The sequence below is a fragment of the Orbicella franksi genome, chromosome 13, assembly GCF_964199315.1.
Source record: "Orbicella franksi chromosome 13, jaOrbFran1.1, whole genome shotgun sequence".
Classification (NCBI taxonomy): Eukaryota; Metazoa; Cnidaria; class Anthozoa; order Scleractinia; family Merulinidae; genus Orbicella; species Orbicella franksi.
Window position 1 is genome coordinate 4,534,865 of NC_138157.1, and position 19,864 is coordinate 4,554,728.

The 19,864-nt window shown below is 40.3% G+C and overlaps 4 protein-coding genes across 4 annotated transcripts; 2 read left to right on the forward strand and 2 right to left on the reverse strand.

The window, feature by feature from the left end:
• Positions 1-627: 627 nt before the first annotated feature.
• Positions 628-3,392, reverse strand: LOC145465534 (CBY1-interacting BAR domain-containing protein 1-like). The gene has a single exon (XM_081449314.1). The coding sequence runs from the start codon at positions 2,047-2,049 to the stop codon at positions 1,198-1,200; it is 852 nt and encodes a 283-aa protein (XP_081305440.1). The 5' UTR covers positions 2,050-3,392; the 3' UTR covers positions 628-1,197.
• Positions 3,393-3,930: 538 nt separating this feature from the next.
• On the forward strand, positions 3,931-6,357 carry LOC145465725 (E3 ubiquitin-protein ligase TRIM71-like). The gene has a single exon (XM_081449495.1). It carries the CDS (start codon positions 4,559-4,561, stop codon positions 6,350-6,352), a length of 1,794 nt encoding a protein of 597 aa, XP_081305621.1. The 5' UTR covers positions 3,931-4,558; the 3' UTR covers positions 6,353-6,357.
• A 47-nt stretch (positions 6,358-6,404) lies between these two features.
• Positions 6,405-10,930, reverse strand: LOC145465724 (E3 ubiquitin-protein ligase TRIM71-like). Its single transcript, XM_081449494.1, has one exon. The coding sequence runs from the start codon at positions 10,628-10,630 to the stop codon at positions 8,222-8,224; it is 2,409 nt and encodes an 802-aa protein (XP_081305620.1). The 5' UTR covers positions 10,631-10,930; the 3' UTR covers positions 6,405-8,221.
• A 1,406-nt stretch (positions 10,931-12,336) lies between these two features.
• LOC145464999 (mitochondrial ribonuclease P catalytic subunit-like) lies at positions 12,337-19,825 on the forward strand. The gene is made up of 6 exons (XM_081448818.1): positions 12,337-13,895; positions 14,864-14,911; positions 15,689-15,977; positions 16,728-16,894; positions 18,542-18,731; positions 19,318-19,825. Exons 1-6 carry the CDS (start codon positions 13,135-13,137, stop codon positions 19,456-19,458), a joined length of 1,596 nt encoding a protein of 531 aa, XP_081304944.1. The 5' UTR covers positions 12,337-13,134; the 3' UTR covers positions 19,459-19,825.
• Positions 19,826-19,864: the final 39 nt, after the last annotated feature.

Sequence of the window (19,864 nt, forward strand, 5' to 3'; positions counted from 1 at the left end):
AACAAGCGGAAATGAAGTTTTCGTAATTTAGTGATTTTGACAAAAGCAGAATAGTGAACTTCAGCCTACTGAACTTCTTCCTAAATATTGTTAAGATTAAGAACGTTGAAGTTGTGCGATTTCTAGCTAACCTTGTCGATTCCCTATGAACCAGAGACGTAATTACGAACAAAATGGTGCAAAGTTTCCGACCACTGCTGGCAGGCGTTCTAGACCACTGGCAATACCTTTAGGGGGGGAAATTCGCGTTTATTTCTTGATTTGTTTTGCTTCTGATTGGTCCACACAACAGAGTTTCTCCAATCATTTGCTAAAATATTTCGCGCATTTCCACAACTCAAATGGAATCCAGCGTCAAACAAACATAACGTTTTAAAAGCTACCTTGATACAATCACTGGCACATTGTCACGTATTACCGTTGTAATCCGGTTTCGTCCCCTCTCCCCTCTCCCACAGAACACGGAATTTAGGTGCAAGCGCCATCCAATATTGCATGGGGGAAGGGGATGGGTGTTCCAACGACTTGTGACATTGATTGTAGCTCCTGTTCTAGGCGTTCGGTCAGTTAGTGAGCAGTACGAAGAACGGGATTAACGCGGCAAACAGCAAATGAAAAATGGAAAAAAGAGAGGTTTTTTTTCTCCCCCACTGCCTTAATTCATGGAACAGGCTAAAAGTGAGTTGGTTCAGTGTGGTTCACGCACAGTGTGCGCGACTCGATAACGTGAGTGACACGTGACACACGTCACACACTCGCGCGAGACATGTAGAAACAAATCTAGTTCATATATTCACTATATTTCCATTTTCGTTGTATAGCTCTTTTATTATATTATACAGCAAATATGCCCTTAATCTTAGCACAGCTAACCATTCTTAAAAATTACAACTTTATCATATAGTTATACCTTATGTAAATATAACGCGATCTTTATTTGCTTTTCTTATAAGGCTAATAATAATATACCATTTACAGTTTTTGTAAGATAAATAGAGAGTATTGTTCATGAACTTGGCTCATGTCTTCTATTTAGCTAACTAAAAACCTATGTTATGAATTAATTAATATAGAGACGCCAATCTTGAATAACTTTAGCTAACTTTATACCTTAACTTTAATTTATGCGCATTTATACATGCATTAATTTTAAGATAAATAATGTTTCCTAATGCTTTTTCTGTTAATAACTTGTATTTACATTGTACGATTTAAGTCGTCGCTTTCATCTTCGACCTCTTCCAGCATGTTATCCATAGCATTTGCATTATTGTATCGTCCAACGTTGGACAAAGTTGGAGCCGACCCCCATTGGGGTGGTTTGAAAGTCATGGATTTGTTAAACTCTCCTAAATCATCATCTTCACTTATATTCATCAAGCCTTGATAAGCGCGGGTATACAACTCCATAGACCGGGCTAAGAGCTCCATTTCACCAACCACGAACTCCGATAAAATCTGTTTAACATCTCGCATTTTTTGGCTTTCAAACTCGTTCATTTGTTCGCGTAGAACCCGCAGGGAACGATTCGCTTCGCCAGACGCCTTCTGAAATTCTGCCTGTGCTCTCGCAATTCTTGTTCGGTCTGTGGATTTCATCTGGGCTTTTTCGAGGCTCTCAAATGATTTCACCTCTCTCGTGCAGAGCGAAGAACTGACCCTGACGTCATTCCTCGCTTGCTTGCATTTTGTGTCGTACACGCTGAAACCTTGAACTAGTTTCCCTTCTAGTCGACTGACTTCAGCGTCTCGTTGATCTTGAATGGCCGATAGACATTCGGACAAAGTCATTAACCCTTGTTTCATTGACGGCGATTCTTCTTCAGCATAAGCCGTTATTGTTTTTGAAAGCTCGTCTCCTTTGTCGCGTAATTTCGCTGTTCCCACTGCGTATCGTTGAAGCATAGCCGCGAGTTTCGGGAAATGGGTTTCAACAACGAATATCTTTCTGTCGACAACTTTGGTTTGGTGCTCTGTGGCCTTTACTGAAGCTTTTAAATCAGGTAGTGAACCCGTTAAATTTCGATCTTCTCTGTTCAGGCGGGCCATCGATATGGACAGACCATAGAGGCAGTCGTAAGGTGTTTGTCGTTCGAAAATGTCGTTTCAAAGTCGCGTGCGTCTTGTTATATTCAAATTAGGACAATGCAAAGTCGAACAAAGCCATAGCGACAACTTGGCCTCAAATTTGCATGTCAATGAATCTCTGTTGCGTTACGGAAGACAAACTGTGACATGTATCGGTCTCGTTGCCAGCGCCACATTGTTTAGTTGAAGAAAAGATCTAGAAATGTTGAAATCTGTTGAGGCGCGACCAACTACGAAGTCGAAGATGAACGTGTGATGAATAAGATGCCGTTATGTATTTTAAATCCAGTTTGGCTTTCGATGCCAGACTTCATCTTCGTACTCAGTCCCCAATCTTTGGGCTCAGGCCCAGGGAGGGGGGTACTCCCTTTTATGAGCTGTATAGGTATGTGCGGCCTCAAAGGGTGGGGTTTTTCAGCCGTTTTAGTCATAAATAAGGTATCGAATTTGGCCCGTTTGGTTATAAATAGGGTATGGTTTTAGCACTCTAGTCTTGAATTGGGTATGTTTCTTAGAAGAAGCTACCTTTTCACCTTTATCGATAAAACCATAGTTACTAACTATGATAAAACCGTCAACAAAAGCCCTTCATAACTTATGTTTGGGGCAAATGTGTCAGCCGCAACGGTCATAAGTAGGCTATCGAATTTTTGAACAGGTCATAAATAGGGTAGAAAAAAACGCAGATTTTGGTCATAAATAGGGTAAGGGTTTTGGGAAGTGGGCCGCACACCCCCACCCAATTTTTCTGGAAGTATCCCCCCGGGGGGTTCAAGCTCCGACCACACTAATACGTATTTAAAAGTATCAGTTTTCGTCTCGACTGAAAACAGAGCAAAATATTTTCGACCACACTAGCGTTTTCGTTTTGTTCTCATCTGTTCACACTAATTCGTTCAGTTTTCATTCGAAAACGCATACTTTTTGATATGTTTTCGCCTACCGTCCACACTAAAACAACCGAAAACGTTGATGGAAGCGACGCTATATAACTTCAGATCATCATTCACTGGTGGCCATTGCATGCAAAGCCTTAATTTTCACTAGTGTTATTTAGACTACGTTTTTCATGAGCAAACTTTGCTGAAGCTTGTTAGCTGTCAAGTTGAACGATGTATGTCTGTAGGTATGTCAAGTTGAACGATGTATATCTGTATGTATGTCAAGTTGAACGATGTATATCTGTGTGTATGTAACACGGAATGTACTTGTGACAGTTTATGGCAAGGTGGTTCGGTACATGATTAAGTTCTTGCTTGTGTCAGCAGTAAACGTTGCTACATATTCGTGGCTCAGTGTTGAAGACTTTCTGATAATTTTAAATCTAAAAGTCTACACATTTCATAGTTCATGCCTGGCTTTCGTTTTCGTGCAAATGTTTGTAACATGATACGATTTTTTGACAGATGTTTAACCTTCACTTTCTTTCTTGTAACTTGATATTTTTTGCTTTCGTGCAAGCTCAAGTAGCATTATACTTTGTTTCTGATGTAAACGGTTACAACTTGGAACTTCATATTCAGGGCAAATCTTGGAACACGATGTTTTTGTTTTTCGTGCAAACGTATGACCTTGGCGCTTTCGTTTTGTTTTGTTTTTCGGGTTTTTTTGCTTACAGTCCCGTTTTCGTTACCAAGCTGATATCTACAACTTACAGTTTTCAGCGGGACCGAGGAAATATAGTTGATGATAGTTCCAACTATCATTCACTGTCATTGACTATCAAGACTGTTTGAACGGGGCTTAATGTGCACATGGCATGAAATAGAGATTATCATTCTCGTTCCGTATTCCGCGTGGCTGACCAAAAGAGTCGCGGCCTCTGGGACTAATTGAGGGAAATTAAAAGATGAACCAGTTTGTATTACATGTAATGCAAATTGGCTTTAAAGATCTTTACGTGAAATGGAGTTTGTCCCGTAAGGTCACATACACAAGGTACAAAACAGTTTTGAATTGTAGGAACAACAACGAAAAAAGGCGACACTTGAATTAATCGCACCGACAGGGAGGTATGGGTGATTCAGGGGATAGTGATTGTATCAGAGATTATTCTAACAATAGACTATTGTTTGACTGGTTGTAGTTTTGGCTTGTAGTACCTGCTACGGATGTATAACGCCTTCTGAATTATTAAATGCTAAACTGAAATCGGAATTCAATCGCCCGTGAAGAAAGATATGCAGCCACACCTGAAGTTCTTTACATCTCACAAATTTGGTATTTTTCCAATGTAGGCTTTCAAGTTATTTGCGTGAGACATCATACGAGTTTAGAAAAACTTGGAGCGGAGCATTTGGGAAGAGTTCCAATTGTAAATATTTGGCGACCGCAGTTTTGAAAATCAACTGGGGTGCGCTGGGACCGGCGGAATGAGCTGCATAATTTCGTTGTCATACGAGAGATGCGACCAAGGAAACCTCTAATGTGTTGTCAATAACCACCTTTTTGGAACTTTTACTACATAGAAATGGCTTCCAAACGGGGTCCGCGGAAATCTGTGGCATTCAGAGAAGAAAGCCCGGAAGATATCTGGTGTAAATATTGCAGCAAACTGTACGATGAGCCAAAAGTGCTGCCGTGTTTACACACGTTTTGCAAGCGGTGTGTAGGTTTAATTATGAGAGAAAACGAAACTTCACTGTTCTGTCCTGTGTGCCGCTCCGAGGTTGCCTTGCCGTCGAAAAATCTCGACGATTTGCAGCCAAACATAATTATTGTCAGGAAACTTGAGGAGTTTGAAAGGCAAAAATTACGACAGCGCGAGGAAGATTGTAGTGGTTGCGAAAATGGCCACAACGTGGCTTCACACAGGTGCATGGAGTGCCAAGAATTTCTCTGTGATGATTGCACACTAGCTCATCAAAGGGTAAAGTTTACAAGAGAACATGAGATCTTGTCTCTTGAGGAATTTGTCGATAAAACAAATCCAAAGGAAGATTCAGTGTTCGTGACTTGCGCTAAACACAACACTGAAAATATAGACATGTACTGCAAAACTTGTGATTTATTAACATGCAAGGAATGTAGAAGAACCACTGATCATGGAGACGGACACGAACTTATTTCGTTGCAAAATGCAGTCGACTCGATTAAACCAACGCTTCTGTCATTGCTGGACGCGACGCAGAAGAATATTCCCGCCTTGCAGAAGTCGGTTTACGAGATTATCAAGGTGTACGGTCGGTGGCAAAATAAAATCGATGACGTCTCGTGGCAAATTCGGAGAACTTCGCGCCGCCTCATTCAAGCTGTCAAGGAGAAGGAACATCAATTGCTAAAAGAACTCAACACCATTAGAGATAACCGTTCTTCGGTACTGGTAAACCAAAAGGAAGAGATTGAAAGGAAGTTGGTTTGCACAATCGATGGATGTGATTTCTCTGACGAGATTCTCAAACAAGGAAAAGATGCCGACATATTAGCGGTGAACAGTTTGATTTGTCAGAGGTTATGTGAGCTGCAGGAAAGTAAAATCGACGCAGGTTTAAGTAATGTTCAAGTAGGATTTGATCCAGATGAGAGGCCAATTTTAGAAGCTATAAAGAACACGTTTGGTTCGATTAGTGTTGGACATGAACCGGCCGAACAAGCTAGCAACGATGGAGCCAAAGAACCTACAGATAAAGCAACGTTATCAAGCTCGTTGCCGAATGGAGGTAGTTCTGTTTCGTTTGCTTCAGCCGATGACGACGAAACTAGTGCCAGTTCTCTTTCTTCAGATTCGCAAAAGCCTGGTGCTGACATGAGTTTGTCCGTTAGTGAGCGTGCGATAAATCAAGATCCAAAGTCCTCCAAAAAGGCAAAAGGCGGTCGGTTTAGCTTTCCAGCTTTGACTGTTGGTAAGAAAACTAGTGAGCCCGTGGGAAAGCTAACGCCGACGGAATTCGTCATTCCCACGACCGATAGCCGAGGACGTCCGAGAGAAGTCGGAGTCCAGCTCGAGTCACCCGACGGTAGTGTCATTTCGGCTAAAGTCCTTGATAACAAAAACGGAACGTATTCAATTTTCTACTGTCCGAGGTCCCCAGGGGAGTATAATTTGTTCGTGAGCTTATCCGGCAAGCATATAAAGCACGGCAGACGCGTTTTGAATTTCTACGGATCTTTTTCTGGTTTGAAAGGGGAAGAACTGACGCTGGTGTGTAAAACGTTGTGCTTGATAAAGTGGCACGTGACCCCTGGCTTAGTGCAAGTAAAGGACGGCAAAAAAGTGCCTAACACTGAAATGAATTTTCATGAAGTCGGCCAGTCAGAGGCATAATATGGTCAAATGCCACGCCTGTCAATGATGTGACACCGTAAGGTCACATGCCCCTCCCCCCCCCCCCCTTCCCCCTTCCAGTGACGTGCTTTGTTACAGGATCTTAGTAACAGAAAATCACAATCTTATCTCCCAACTTTACGAATTTCATTCTGTAAAGGACGCATGTGAAAGGACGAGTGTTGAAGCTCCCTATTACATGGCTTGCTCCGCGAGTGGCCGCCAACGCCATCAGTGGCAACTCAAGCGGACAAGGTGAGGTTATCTTGCCCGCTTGAGATTACCCGCTGTCTTCTGCGAGAAAATGGTCTGACCAAACTTGTTTGACTGAGGTAGCTGAATATTGGCCATTATTTTTTTAATGGACCGAGACGCAGTTGAGGTCCATAAAGACACAGAACTTGGCCAGTATTCAGCCATCTTGATTTCACGCTTTCAAGATTTACCTTTCCAAAGTAAACCTTAATATTGTCTGCTTGACGCGACTTAAATGTACTGGAAAAAAAATTTCTGAGCGAGTTTTTAATTGGCCAGTTTTGCGAGCATTTCGCGCTAAACTTTGCAAAAAATAAAATAACTTTCGCTTCAGCTTGCTCAATTTCCCTTTTAGTTAATTTTTCAGTTTTTTCAATACTTATAAACAGCGAAAAAGTCTTTTGTGCATGCATGCCTTTTCCTCTAGAATTATGTAATTTTGATTATTTGTTTTGCCGAATCCACGTTGGATTGTGCACAGTGGGGGCCCAAGAACGCACATGCGCATGTTATCAGACGTCTCTTTGCTAACCGTTGTTCGAAACATGCCTTAAACAAGTAATAAAATAATACAAAAGTCCATTCTAGATAATAAAATTGACAGCTTTAATGACTTCTTGTGTTAAAACCAAGTAGCGCAGATTTTTAACCAAAAATCATAATTACAAACACAAGTTTTACAAGCAAAAGTATTTCAGATTTCTTTATTCTTTGCTAAGATGTTAACAGCTAATCCTTTCTACTGCTACACGTTGTTTCAGTATTATCATGAGCTACAAAGGTCTCTGAATTTGATCAATCAAGACCTGTCAACTTCTCATCGAGGAGAAACTACAAGTTTAAGTGTCAAAACACGTTACATTTTATAAACTTCCTGTGAAGGATTTGTGATTACATAACCTTGAGGCTTAGAATGGAACTAACGTTAATTTGATATAAAGTTTATAGATGACGTAGTCATCACATAGATATGTCAGTAAATTTCAAAATGCGAATGGAAAAAGCAAGTGATTAAGTTTTACTTCCAAGCGAATTAAAAAGCTTAAATTCTACTGCTCCTAGAGCATCAGTTTGATGCCTCAATTTGATCTCTGTAAGTATAAATTTAGGTTTCCCTGTATCCGTATAAACAACATATCTTCCCTCAGGGGCATAGTAATTGTCGGCTGCAAAACTATCAAAGCAGTTTCTAACCACTGTCTTCAGTAAAAGCAAAACTGACTGTAAAGTAATCATTTTGGCCAACCAAAGCAAAGGCACAAAACCAACAACAACACCGTGCAACCCGTGCTGAGGGCGGGAAAACGAAAACACGAGTTCCTAATTGGCTGAAAAAGAATCGATGTTTCCTCTGATTGACCAAAGCAGCAGATTACATGAAGTGGTTACTTGAGGTTTGTGGACGAATTTGCACAAATTACGTAGCTCAGCCTATAAAAATCCAAAAGAAAGATAATTGTCTTCAAAAAATCTCGGTTTCCTGTAATTATAATTCTTGAATTGCTTTGTACAGTGTCAGAAAAAGCCCCAACAGAATACGGACCAATACGTGTAGGTTGTACTCATGCCAATATCCGTCGGTAAGTTTTTCTCGCGTGGTATCCTTTTCGTTCTCTACTCGTTGGGAAAATAGAAAATCTTAACAGAATTATTTCCGGCGTCAGCCACAGCAACCCGGCCTTCCGGAGTGTAATCAATTCCAAGCGGCCCGCTCAACTGACCGTCTCCACTCAGTTTCCCGCCAAACTTGGTCACAAAGCGCAAGTGTGAGTTAAACACCTGCACGCGATTGGTGCGGTCAGAAACGAAAATGTACCCGGATGAATCAACTGTTATTCCCGAGGGATAATGAAAGTCGCCATCCCCCGTGCCGGGCCTGCCGAATTTTCGCTGAAATTTCCCCGTGGGGTCGAAAATTTGCACCCGATGATTTGAAGTGTCTGTAACATAAATCTCGCCATCTTGGCAGACAGCGATGTAGGAAGGGTTGTTGAAATCTCCATCTTTCGTTCCTAGTGATCCAAACTGGTTGCTGTAGACTCCATGACTGTTGAATACCACAACTCTGTGGTTCTGCTGATCTGTAACTAGTAGCTGGCCTTCCTCGTCGACAGCTACACCCGTGGGATTCTTAAAATCTCCAGCGTTACGACCTTTGCATACAATCACTTTAGACAGTACTCCCTCCATACTGAAGACCTGAATTCGGTTATTCTGTTGATCTGCAACGACTATCTGTCCGCTTTGAGAGAAGCAAAGACCGGTCGGCGAGTTTAACTTTCCAACATCTTCACCAGGACTTCCAAACTGCCGCAGAAAACCTCCCTTGCTGGTGAACAGTTGAATTCTATCGTTCAGTGTGTCTGCAACAGCAATAACGCCGTTGCACGCTGCAGCAACATCAGAAGGACTGTTAAGTTCGCCTCTTCCTTTGCCTTTGTAACCAAACCGTAAGCAAACAGGAAGAGATCTCGTAGCAAAGCACATGTGCCCCTTTTTGACGTTCACGGAGTAAGGGCTTTCTTCCACTTCCTCTCCTTTTGCAAGAACCGTGATCACGTGCTCTCCGTGAATTCTCGGCGTGTAACTGAGCGTGTAAAGGTGTGAACTGTGCTTTGTCACGTTACAAGTGAGAATGACTAGATCAGGTGTTTCGATTCGAACATCCAGGTCATGTTTGTTGATCTCTGCGTCCTCCCGCACAGCCAAAGTGAAGCTTGAGGTCTTACCAACCGCGGCGTTGTACAGGCCCTCCCCGATAAGACGCACGGCGGGGGGCCTGGTGCTACTCTCAATCTTGCCGCCACTTTTAATGATGCCAAACAGCAGCTCCTCTTCAGTGACGTAATCAAAATCTGGTCCTTCCGTTGGCGACATGTCTTGCATCATGTCTGTTAAGTTGCGCAATCGCCCGGCCATGAAATCTTTTACTCTGGCGATTTCGGCAGCATTTCCTTCCTGAAGCATCTTTTCAATTAGTTCGCAATTGCTCTCGATATCTCTGATTCCTTTGTACAGGCGTTCCTTTTGTTGTTCTAGCAATGTTGCTTTATATTCTCTCATGGCCCCCAAATCGTCCAATAGCTGTTCCTCGCGCTCTTTCAGTGCTCTGATGTAGCGTGTCGTCGAGCCCTTAATTTGCTCCTCAATCGCTAGAGCATGTTGTGGGATGTCCCCACATGCCTCTTCTATCTCCAACAGAGCTCTTTTGACGAACGGACTCTTCATTTTAATCGCGTCTAGCAGTGCGGTTATCTCTTGCCTGTGTTTACCGGACGCGTCTTTTAGCGGCTCGAACGCGTGCGTTGTTTTTGGGTGACTCACCACCGTGCACTCACGGCAGATTAGCTTGTTGCACGTTTGGCAAAAGTACGTCAGTTCTTCGCCGCTGTGATCCGAGCAATGGTCCCGGCTGCACAAATTATTGTTCTCTTCGTCATTAGTCGTTAGCTCATTTAAGGAGATAATTTGATGTTCTCTCGTAACACGCACCCTTCTATGCGCAGAGGTGCACTTGTCGCACAAAAATTCTGCGCACTCGTTGCATTGCCCTGTAACTTCCGCATTGTCTTCACAGTTTCCGCATTTGATCGGGGCTTTCTTTTCTTCAACCGCGTAATTCCGATTTTTGAGTTCCACGGCGATAAGAAAATTCACCGGCAACTCGTCAATTCCTTTGCTGCCAAGTTCACTAGGTGAAGAGCATATGGGGCAAATAACAGTGCCTTCTCTACCAGGCACATTTCCTGCGAGACTCTCGATACAACTTTTACAGAAGCTATGGAGGCATCGCAGCAGTTTAGGCCGGTGGAAAAATTGTTTGCACACACCACACAACAGAAACGGGTCGTTTAAAACACCATCGTTTCTCTTGGGTTTTTGCGGAACTCTGAACCCTTCAGCGACAAGTCCATCGCTTGACATTCTGTCCAGTTTCTCCAATGAATTCCAACGAATTGGCTGCGTAACATCATCGAAATAATCTTCAACTGCTAAACTTTCCCAGGTCTTCCAACGTCTCATAGCAGTGGCGATTTGCTCTGCCCAAACTGAAGCACTTGTAATTTTGCGCTGCAATTTACAATATTAGCTTGTGCTTTGTAGTCACGGAAATAAAAGCTAAGGTAAAATATGCCTTCGACCGTGGGTGAGAAATTCGAAACGATCGACTTCCTTTCTGTAGCAGTAATAAATACGATTAAAATTGTCCAACTATATAAAAAAATATATCAAATGGACGATTATTTCGTTGCGTTCGTACCTTGCTGATTAATTTAATATGAAATACGTTAACTCCTTTAGCAACAGTTGGGGGTATGTGTTGTAAATAATTTATGTATTAGTCAGTGAAGTCGCAAGTGCTACTCTTAAATTCTGCATCATTGTTTTGCGGGGGAGCAAAGAAAGTAGGTACTGTCTCGTTTTACATATCTAACTCTCACGCACGGAAGCCAGTAGCTGCTTTAGAATTAAGACTTCCTCTGGGTAGATGACAAAAACCTTGTGGTATGTTTTCCCCACAGTCATAATAACCAGTTTTGAACTATGGGCGGAAATAAAATTTGTCATAATAAGATTTTAAACGAAGAGTGTTAGTGTTGGCAATCAAAATGCATCCGATTGTCTTCAGTTAGGACTTTCGAGTAACAATGTTCAAAGTTTTGGTAAAAAAAAATGTATATTATATGCACAGTTCTTTCTCAATAATGTATGTTTTAAAAACATGTCGAGACATAGAGGTTGTGGTAACAGGTGGCATTTTACAAACACATGGGCTATCAGCCAATCACGATTCTGCCGGTTTGTGTAATGAAAACCTTCTGTTGATTTATGAAAAGCTGGTTAATGTTTTCGTCGGAGGAACAAGGTCAGGTAATGGCGACATACCGACTGAGTTAACAATGCATGTCGGTAATGCTGCTAAGTAGCGTGACATACTGCGTGACAATAATGTCAAATTAGCCCAGGATTAAAAGGAGCATTATGATTGGTTACCTGAGTAAACCGAATTTGTGTGACTACTAAGATGGACCACTCAGGAATAAGTTCACTGATTTTAATTCGGTTTTTTTTGTTGAAAGACTGTACCAAGAAAACTGTCTTCTATTAAGTAAAAATGTCGATTCAATTGACTTGCTTGTTTTAATTTTACACAAATCATGAAGGTATGCATCTTGAACTCTTCCAGTTGTCCAGTTAGTTGGGGCGCAGCGCGAAAAATAGTGCGCGAAAAAATATGGGAGAAGCGCGGCTCGGCAAAGCGAGAGAAAGGCCTGTAGCATGTTTAGTCCGGTATATATAATTTTTTTTGGGGGGGGGGGGAGAGGGGGGCTGTAGTTTTCAGGGTGACAGACATGACCTACCGTGACGACTCCTAAGGTTCGTAACAGTTGTAAATTTGCTTTTTTATTGATTTCAGTCTTCCTCCCTTTTCTGCGCTAAAGCCCATTTATTAGGAGGAGTTTTAAAACATGATCCAGGAAATGTTTGTCAACAGAGTTTGTGATCTTTTGCCAGTTTGACTTATTGTAGCTTTTCGTGGTTCCTTTCCATTGTAAGATGCTTTACGATAGTTCATCTCTATCTAAGCTAAGCGTTCCGCTCTGGAAGGATTTATAAATTTTATGACTGTACATGATAAACAGCAAAATTGATTCAGTTGAACCTACCTTCTGGTAGTTTCGTGGCTACCTTCTTCAGCCGTAAAGAATGCTGAGGTTAACATCAAGCTTAGCGTATAAATGTATTGGAAAAGAACTCGGCAGATGGCAAATCTTTGAGCGCGGTTTTTTTTTTACTGATTTAAAAACTGCGTGATCGTGGCTATGACGCCATATCACATTTCTCATCAACGTCAGTAGCGTTCGTGCTTTGAAAGAAATCTGTCAAAATTGACCAATCAGAGGTTAGCATTCGTTAAGTTTGCCAACAGAGTTGCCCACAGGAGTCCACAGGCGTTCGTTCACTTCTCGAACCAAGCCCCTCTCTCCTTTTTTCGCTCCGCCGTTTACTCGCGCTGCGCCTCGACTAAGTCAAGTAACTGGAAGAGGATAGACACAAACAGCAGTGATAAACATAATACACCAACACATATTTAGACTTAACTTGACGTTTCATGTACTACAACTTAACATACATTCCCCAGGATACAAAACGTCAGGTTTAGTATAAAAGTGCGTTGGTGTGCAATGTTTATCAACGCTCTTTGTGCTATGTCCTAACTTTATTCCAGTCCTCTCGACCGAGGAGGGTTTGAGAGAGGACATCGATGCTTGACCGTTTTGGGAGGTGATCTACCCGAGTCACTCTTATTAGCGAGAAAAGGTGGAGACCCATGATTTAATCGACACAGGAGCTCCTGATTCAACGCTGGTTTCCTTCCCGATAACAGCTATTGGTTGATTTCTTACTAAAACAGGTCGAATAGAGCAACGACTTTTATTTGTTGGAAAGGGTACCGAGGCCCTCACAGCTTAGAGGGACGGGCGGCCCTGGAGACCAGAATGGTCTCACATGCATGAACCAACATGGCCGCCAGGTCTGCGTGGAAAATTTTACAGCGTAGCGTACGATCAACCGATGAGACTACTACTCACTTTAGACAGTGCATTTTTCAAAGGTTAAGGTGCTGTTCTTCGACTCCAGGATCACAGGGAAAAATTCCAGAGACTGAAAGCGAGGAGTCCAGAGAGAGACCTCGTACATACTCTCGACTAGTACGTTCGGGCATTCGTAACTTCTGTAAGACGTCTGGCAAACCAAATGAAATACCAGAGCTATTTAATCAATTTCTTCGCCTTCCTGAACAGTACAAGATAGCGTCTGTAGACAGTGCGTTATACTGGTTGTCATATTATGACAGGAATGAGGCAGCTTTTGCGCTGAAAAATCTCATGGAAGAACATGGTATTCCTAAGGGCTACTCAACATATTCTGTTCTGGCCAAATTGTACTCCAGGTCGAATCACATGGCAAATTATAAAACCATGTTCGATGAGATGATTAAGGACGGTTTAACTCCTACAGCTCGCCACTATGTACCTTTTGTGGAAGCATTTACCCAGAGAGGCGATCTCATGGGAGCGTTCTCGTGTCTGGAAGAAATGCAGCGGTCTGGGGTTGTTCGTGAGAGAAACATTGATGTACATACCGCGCTAGTTCGAGCTTGCACAGGCCAAGATAGTCAGCAGTTACAAGACAAAGTGTTGGAGATTTTTCGTGAATTTCGAGCTTATCGGGACCCATTAACTAACGACACTCTGGAAGCAATTAAGACGTGGTTTGACAGGTACATGTAAGCTGGAACAATGGCTGCACTCAAGAAAAGGTGAAGGGTGAAAGAGTTTTAATCCCTCATATAGGCCTCTTTCTCAAGCTCATTCCTCTTAAGATATCTTTAGATCACTCATGGCTTCAGAAATTCCACGAGGGTCTAGCCAATTGTGTGACTCAAATTAGACATGGACAGCCCAATTTTGTTTGCACACTTTTCCTGCAAGAAAATATCTACCACATCTTCATGTGGCAAGGTTATCCTGGGGATACCATATCTAAAAATAGCTTGAGAGGCATTACCTTTAGAAAAAGGCCTGTATGAGAGATTACCTCTTTTACCCTGCATCTTTCAACTGAACTAGAATATGGTAATTAAAAGAAAGTTCATTCATTCAAGCCTACCCTCATTCCTTCATTTTGTCCATCTGTCAGTCTGTCAGTCAGTCCATCAGTCAGTCAGTTCATCCATCTGTCCATCCATCCATCTGTCTGTCCATTATTCATTCGTTCGTTCGTTCATTCAGACAACTTTCATATATAAGTTAATGATTAAGTGGCTAATAGACTGAATGACTGGCTGCATGACCTTTCTAATTGTTAACATAAATAAATAAATAAGTAAATAAGTAAATAAATAAATAAATAAAAAGAAACAATTTAATGACAAACAGTTACTTAGCACCAAGAGCAAGAATTAGTTAATAGGGATATAAAAAGAATAACTGTTAAAAATGAAATAAAAACTAAGGTGGTTTGGGTTAAAAAGATGTCATTGATTCTGACTGAAATATAAATGACTGTCTGAGTGACCCACTGACTGAATTACTGACTGACTGAGTGACTAACCAACTTACCTACCACTGACCATTGTTTAGTATGTATTTTTGAGAAATTTTCTTGGGCAATAATAATCATTAGTTCCTCCTAATTTATATACAGCACACATTTGCTTAAACTAAACTTGTACTGTTTAATTTACAGTCAAAGGAGTCCCAGATGGATGACTTCATGGTCCACTCCTTCAGAAACGTAAGCTCTCTTCATTGCCCAACAAACAGCATTCTTTTTTCAGAACCAAAATCCTCATTTTTTTTATAGTTGACCAATTTTTTATGACACACAAGCATGAAAGGGTTGATTTTTGGCTGAGGAAAACAAAATTCAGCCCGTTGTAGAAAGTGTGAAATCGCCGAGTATGAAATAGTCAACAAGGCTGTGCTCTAGAAGTGCTTGAATGCCACTGAGGTGACTAACTTTTGACTCTGGGTGGCTGGAACATTCACTTTTTTTTATATAATCTTAAGTGCTGGGCACTCAGGATTTCATGGTTAGAAACCATTGGGCTCTTCAAAATTTTTCTTAGACCACAACCTTGGCCAATGGTAAATGGCTGAAAATTCAAAATTTATGCAAATTGAAGAGAAGTGAGTTTGAGAACAGGGAGATTGAATAGCCAAGTTAGAATATTCCTGTTTATAATCCAAAGTTCTCCTGGTAAAACCTTGTTCCCAAGGTCTGTGTTCTACCTCTCCCCTGGAGCAAGCTAGGGTTTACTGGAAGTTTTGGCCCATTTGTCTGTACACAGGTTCAGCTTGTGTCACCTGATCATAGTACATGAAGGTGTAGGCTGGTGTAGTACATGTGGTACCTGTACACTGTAGTACTTGTACATGTAGGTGGCACAGGCAAGTGAGTCATCAGGTAGAGTTAGCAACGTTGTCTGAAGCTTTGGTGATATCTGTAAGTCTTAACTAGCATCATCTTGCACTAATGTTAAATTTACATGGTTTCCTTGTAAAACACTAGATTTCACTGCCAAGCCTGTGAACAGAAACTAGAGACTGGTGAATATTCTGAAGAAGAACTGCAAGAGCTAAAATACCCTCTTGTGTCACATCTGTGGGAACATCGCAAAGAACCATCGCAAGTGCGGGTTTTCACTAATAGTGGAAATTATGTGGATAACATAATTTCAGGGTATCATAAATTTCCTGAAAGCATAGTTCAGTTTATTAGGACATCAGGACGATATGATGTTGTTTTGGATTCTCTCAACATTGGATTTTTTGGTGGTTATAAATTTGATCCTGAAAAGGTAAACGTTTATTATTATTATTATTATTATTATTATTATTATTATTATTATTATTATTATTATTATTGTTATAACATTTATTGCACTACTAGTTTAGAGGACAAGTAACTAAAATCAACCAACCAGATTGCTCTATCACTCTATCTCAGATTGCTCTTTCAGTGTATGTATTGGACTGGGTACTGTCCCAGATGATCATGAGGGGTTTCCTTGTAGTTTTACTGCTTCTTTTTGTAAAATAATTAACTTGTGCACATAAAAGATTAAATTTATTTTATTGTAGCTTTCTCTTCCTTTTTATCTGTACAAAATCAGACACAAGTAAGTTGGGTCTCATTGAAGATTGTTGGGTAAAGTTTATGATCATGTCTTTTTTGTCCATAATCATATGATTTTTCTAAACATTTTCAGTCACAAAATAAATCGTTTTTTAACCAGGCTTGTCCAGTACTGTACTAGGAGAAATGTATGGACCTTACCATCAACAAACAAAAAAAGTCTACCATTGAAGGAACAAAATTTTGTTCAGATCCTTGCTACATACATGTATTTGATTTTCACACAAAAGAAGAACAAAACTTGTGAAATTGTCGGTAGAGATACTGTGAAATACTTCATTTGAAAAACAAATTGAGACCATTTTGTTCACAAGCATTCCATTATAGTTGAGATGATTCAGTGTTTTACATATCATGGCATTTTAATGTTACAAAGTGTTTTTAAACTTTTTTTGTCATTGTTATTTTCTAGGTGAAAAAGGTGGCTCATTATTTTCTGAAACAAAATAAGAAAGTCTTGGCTGTGGGCTCTGGGCCCTTTAAATTTCCTAGAAGATATAGACCAGGTGCACAAACAAGATTTGGTAAAGCTCTAGACTTTCTCATTGAACACTGCGGTGTGTTTTTACTGTACCAAAGGTAATTTTTCAAAATCGTATCACACAGTCTTGGAATTTGTTGGTTGATGATAAATCATTCTTGTAGTTGCCTGAGATGTGTATTTCTCATTGTGCCCACATGTAAGTTGTCATAAGATTAGGAGCTTGAGATTTCTATGAGGTGAGATATGTTAATATAGTTGATGAAACTGAATGTGGAATCAACTATATCTCATAGAAAGCAAGAGCAAATAATCTATTGTAATTGTTTTAGTAGAATTCTAACTGAATTTACTGGAGTGAATGATTTCCTGCTAAGTTTCAGCATAATATTATTAGTGCTTCACAGGGCTCAACTTTCAGGAAAAACCTTGGTGCCAGCTGGCCCCTTAGTTTTCAGATTTAGTCGCCAGCAAACAAAGTATTTCAGTGAACAGTGTGAAAAGTTAGTTGCTAGTGAAAAAAATTTGTCGCATTGGGAACCCCAGCAGTCGCAATGTCAAGCTCTGCGTCATTAAGTACATACTTTAATAGTGACACTGATCGCATGCGGAGTGAATTGTCATTTGAAACTAACAGCAGTATAAGCGTGCTCATCAGATCAGTTCATTAAATTTTACATTTTAGCTTTTAAAGTCACTTAACAGTAAATGTCTGTCTTCTCCAGAATAGATTATTTAACAATATTAATAAATATCCCCTACCCCAAGCTTATCTAATGCCTGGTAGTGTATGATAGCTCAGCCATCAGATGGTAGCATGTGTACTAGTATCCTAGTGAAGTTCTAAAATTTTTTTAAAATGGTGGTTATATATTAATAGAAGCTCTCCTTGCTAGTAAACTTCCTGGTCATGGGCCAACTGTCTGGTCTGCTGATGAAAATATATTTTAGTTTTAAACCCCCTTCTCTCTCCCTTTTTCCATTTACCTTTTCATAAAAAAAAAATAGAAAAGGCTATGTAGAAGGCAGACTGGAAACTGTTTGATGTAAAAAAAACAAGAACCATTTTTGTTACTCTTTTTTATCAGGCCCAATTTTAAATAATATTTTATTTTAAATAAAATATTTCTTCACTACTAATAGGTCCTAATACTGTCAGAGGTTTCATCAAGGCCATGCACCAGGCCTATTGACCATATGTGAGAAATATTTTGACCATCTGCAGGAAATTTTTCCTCTTTAAGAAGTTCAGTTCAGAAGGTTCTGCCTGCCTATGAAAACCAGTTGTCTTCTAGCTGAAAACCCTAATGAAATCCTTTTATCTCTCACCCCAAAAAAGGCCACCACAAAATTACTAACCCAAGAAAAATCCTTAGATTTCAAATTTAAAATCCAACAAAGGGCTTCACACTATGAGGGAATGGACTTCCTTGTAGTCAGAGTAATATTGTTAATTCAGATTTTATTGATAATAAGTACAGTCCCAGAAAATATCGATACTCCCCACACAGAAGGGATTGGAATTTCCTGGGGGTGGGATCTGTAAGACCATAAAATTGAAGAAATCTATGAAGCTTAATTGAAATTTCCAGAGGGGTGGGGGGACCTACTCATTTTAAATCTTGCTGTTTCTCCTTTGTATGAGAACACACAATCATGAACAAGTACTTGATATCACTTGTCTTGATTTATAACAATTTTCTCTTTTATGCAACCACACTAACATTACGTACTTAACTTTCCAGTTCCTATGATGATGTGTACTTCCTCAGTGCTACCATGCATTGTGGACCTGGTACCATCCTAGTGTCGTCAGACATGTTTGCTGACCACATCCATAGCATGGATTTAGTTATGAGAGCCCAGTTTAAGCGATGGCAACAGCACTACCAGTGGAAGATGGAGGGATTTGATCAGGACAAGCCAATATTTTCAGTATGTACTTGTTTTCATTGCTGTAAGTTGTTTTCTTGGAGGTAATAAAAGGGGATCTCCTGTAGGCAGATGTCAATGTTCTCGGAAGTGCCAACATAGAGATTATACCTGCCAATATTAGCGCCTGCAAGTTGAAAACTTGGATCTGGTACATACTCACACCTGCAGACCAATTCTTTTCATGCCGAGCTAAAGATTTGAGCTTTTCCAGCCTTAATTGACACAAAAAAGAAACATCAAAGGTGGAGGAAGCAAAGATAGCTAAAAGTTTCAAACCCAATTCCAATCAAATTCTGAAATTTTTATGAACTGCAATTTGTTTCCCTCCTTGTAATCCTGAATTTCCAAACATTTTGCACTGTAGAATCTCTGTTCAATTCATTTCTCTGTTTAATAACGTTTGGCAATAATCATAATATGTTATAAAGAGAGAAAATCTCTTACTAGATCATCAGGAACTCTGTTCCTTTGAAAATTGTTTTTTTTCCCATTTTTGTTTCAATTTTTTTGGGACATTAGTTCTAACACTGAGTACAATAATTATTAAGCTTTAAGTTGTGAACATTATGCTTTACCACTTTTTCAGAATGTGAAAAATTTTGACACTCCTGCTCACGTTCAAACTACAGGAGACACATGGCACTTTCCATCCAGTGACGGCTTAAGGTGGCTCTGTGCCAGAAAGGCAGGAATAGTCAAGAATCCAAAAGAACTGGTGCATTTTTAATTTGATGGAGGTGCAAGCTACTTGTGTGTTTCTACAAGGAGGCTGCAAAATATTGTCAATAAGTAGTTAAACTTTTGCAATTAAAAACACCTTGTTTTAGATTGTTGGGGTGATGAGAGGAATGACTTGTTGACTGGCCTCTTACAGTACTTTCTTGAGTTTGATAATTTGCTTTGATTCTCATGGGATGTAACAGGGGTCTTGAATGACTGAAAAACTATGGAGGGGGGCCAGCGTGATGGGGTAAATGTTTTAATATATAATGATATTAGAGCAACCTGACAAAATGCCTTGGGGTAAGCCCTATGTGGAGTAGCATTACATTTTGTGTGTAGCAACATAATTAGTCACTTCATAACATGGTGGACTTCAAGATGGGCATTTAATTAACATACCGAAAGTGAAA

What these genes read in the sequence shown, in the direction of transcription:
- LOC145465534 (XM_081449314.1), bottom strand. Translation starts at nt 2,049, where the DNA reads ATGGCCCGCCTGAACAGAGAAGATCGAAATTTAACGGGTTCACTACCT.
- LOC145465725 (XM_081449495.1), top strand. Translation starts at nt 4,559, where the DNA reads ATGGCTTCCAAACGGGGTCCGCGGAAATCTGTGGCATTCAGAGAAGAA.
- LOC145465724 (XM_081449494.1), bottom strand. Translation starts at nt 10,630, where the DNA reads ATGAGACGTTGGAAGACCTGGGAAAGTTTAGCAGTTGAAGATTATTTC.
- LOC145464999 (XM_081448818.1), top strand. Translation starts at nt 13,135, where the DNA reads ATGGCCGCCAGGTCTGCGTGGAAAATTTTACAGCGTAGCGTACGATCA. An exon ending in TGGTCCACTCCTTCAGAAAC is followed by an intron (nt 14,912 to 15,688) that starts GTAAGCTCTCTT and finishes GTAAAACACTAG; the next exon opens with ATTTCACTGCCAAGCCTGTG. An exon ending in AGGACAAGCCAATATTTTCA is followed by an intron (nt 18,732 to 19,317) that starts GTATGTACTTGT and finishes CCACTTTTTCAG; the next exon opens with AATGTGAAAAATTTTGACAC.